This window comes from Triticum dicoccoides, chromosome 7B (assembly GCF_002162155.2).
Source record: "Triticum dicoccoides isolate Atlit2015 ecotype Zavitan chromosome 7B, WEW_v2.0, whole genome shotgun sequence".
In the NCBI taxonomy this organism is placed as follows: Eukaryota; Viridiplantae; Streptophyta; class Magnoliopsida; order Poales; family Poaceae; genus Triticum; species Triticum dicoccoides.
The window spans coordinates 650074687-650076918 of NC_041393.1; the positions used below are offsets into that span (position 1 = coordinate 650074687).

The 2232-nt window shown below is 50.3% G+C and overlaps 1 protein-coding gene across 1 annotated transcript; it reads left to right on the forward strand.

Annotated features, from left to right (window-relative positions):
* Positions 1-91: 91 nt before the first annotated feature.
* On the forward strand, positions 92-1242 carry LOC119341966 (BTB/POZ and MATH domain-containing protein 2-like). Its single transcript, XM_037613812.1, has one exon. It carries the CDS (start codon positions 100-102, stop codon positions 1096-1098), a length of 999 nt encoding a protein of 332 aa, XP_037469709.1. The 5' UTR covers positions 92-99; the 3' UTR covers positions 1099-1242.
* The last annotated feature ends 990 nt before the right edge of the window (positions 1243-2232 follow it).

Below are 2232 nucleotides of genomic sequence, written 5' to 3' on the forward strand. Positions count from 1 at the left end.
ATGTCGATCTCCGCCGCTGCCTTTTCCGCCCTGCGTGGCGCCGGCCGGCAGCAGCTCTCCGCTTCAAGCATCGCCGCGAGGCAGGCGACCGGCTCCCACATGTTCCGGATCGACGGGCAACTCAGGAAGATGGCGGCCAATGGCGCCAAGGTGAGATCAGGCACGTTCCGCGTCGGCGGCCACGAGTGGCGTCTCGTATGCTACCCAAACGGCAACGGGAAGGAGTACGAGGGGTACATGTCCCTCTTCCTCGAGCATGCCAGCCACGCAAGCACCGGGGATGCCACGGCCAAGGCCCAGCTGAGCATACTCGACCAGGCCTGGAAGCCGAGCTACACTCGAGACATATCGAAGACCCGCTTTTTCTCGAGTAACCTCAGTTGGGGCACGCGGGGCTTCCTGAAACATGATGATCTGGACGCGCTGACGAAGAAGCATCTTAATCTCAAGGACGACTGCCTGACCATCCTGTGCGACGTCACCGTCACCGTCGCCGAGCTACATACCGAAGAAGACCACGTCGAGGATGCCCCACCGGTGGCGCCTCCGTTCGGATTGCCGGGGCAACTCGCCGAAGCCGTGTGGAGCAAGAAGGGGGTGGACGTGCAGATCGAGGTCGGCGGGGAGACGCTCCCCGCGCACCGGGGGATACTCGAGGCCGGGTCACCCGTCTTCAAGGCGGACCTCTCGCTCGCCTCGCCCACCGCCGGCGCCACCGCCTTACTGCGCGTCGAGGACATGGACGCGGAGGTTTTCAAGGCCCTGCTCCAGTTCATCTACACGGACTCACCTCCCGTGATCCTGTCGGCGTCCATGGCGGAGAGGCTGCTCGTCGCGGCGGACAGGTACAAGCTGGAAGAGTTGAAGCTCGTCTGCGAGGACGCATTGTGCTGGCACGTCGACATGAGCTCCGTGGCTGTCAGTCTAGCGTTGGCGGAGAAGCATGATTGCTCCGCGCTGAGGGCGGCATGCATCCAGTTCCTCTCTTGTCCGGGGAACCTGGAATCGTTCATGGCGTCGGATGGGTTTGAGAAGGTAAGGACGTGTTGTCCCTCTGCTCTCATGGACCTTGTCCTCAAGAAGATTACTACAGTATAGGAGGAGCAACTAGTTAAGGGTTAGGAATCGTCTACCACCTAAGCTAGATATGCGAAGTGATGTACGTCGATTAGATTGTCTCGGGTAGAGTAGAGGCTTGATTCAATGAGCTATAGTCTGCGTGTCTCGTGCTGCAAACTCTATTTTTTTACACAGTAAACTCTATTTTTTTTCTCTGTTATAAATGATTGTTAATTCTTACTCTTATCGATTTTTTTTCGTTCAATCTTCCATCCATCAGATTGTCTAGCTACCGACTCCTGTTAACCCCCAAGAGTAAAATTCCAACAAGTAGTGATAACTATTTGTAGCATAGGAGCACCCAAAAAACCGCTAATGAAAAAGGAAAAAGTCTGAAAGTGAAAATCACACATGGTTGTATTGGCAAGTTAAGGGATCACAGCACCCCCACCCCTCCCGAGAGAGGAACACGGCTAATTGAGGGGCAGTCGCGCCCCGGGCTAGGGACGAGATTGTTTTTCTTCCTTTTCGGCCAAGTTTTCATGTTTACCTATTTTTTTACCTGAAATTTCATTTTAGGCAGTTTTAGAAATTATTGTACTACCTTTTGGAAAATCTTGGTTGAGCTTCCAATATTTGAAACTTTGGGGGGTTTCGAAACTTCACAATTTTAAAATTTTATAACTTCAACTTTTGAAATTTTGAACTCCAGAATTTCAAATAATAAATTTAAAACATTTTAAAAGGTCAAATATTAACATTTAAAAATTCTAGAAACTTCACATGGAGAAAAGCCACAACTACTTCATGGGAAAGGGAAGGAAGGAAGCACACACTTGCGTGCGCTTCCCTATCCATCGGGTCCCAATAGGTAGAGCGTTGCACGAGTGCAACAGGCACCCGCGAGGGATTTAGTTCACCTAGAGTGTTTTAGTAAGATTAAGATTTTTTGTAACATTGTACTATGATTCTTTGCGCTTGAAAACCAAACAACCATGCCTCATTATTAACCAAAAGTTGGCATTATATCGTAATCTCTCCATTGACTTTGCTCGAGTATAATTCTTGTCGTGGTTTGTATTAGTTTTGAACTAAAACCGTGACAAGAATTATGGAATGGAGGGAGTAAGTATGTGGTACCGCCCTTGGTTGCGTCCGTCTAGAGTTATGTTC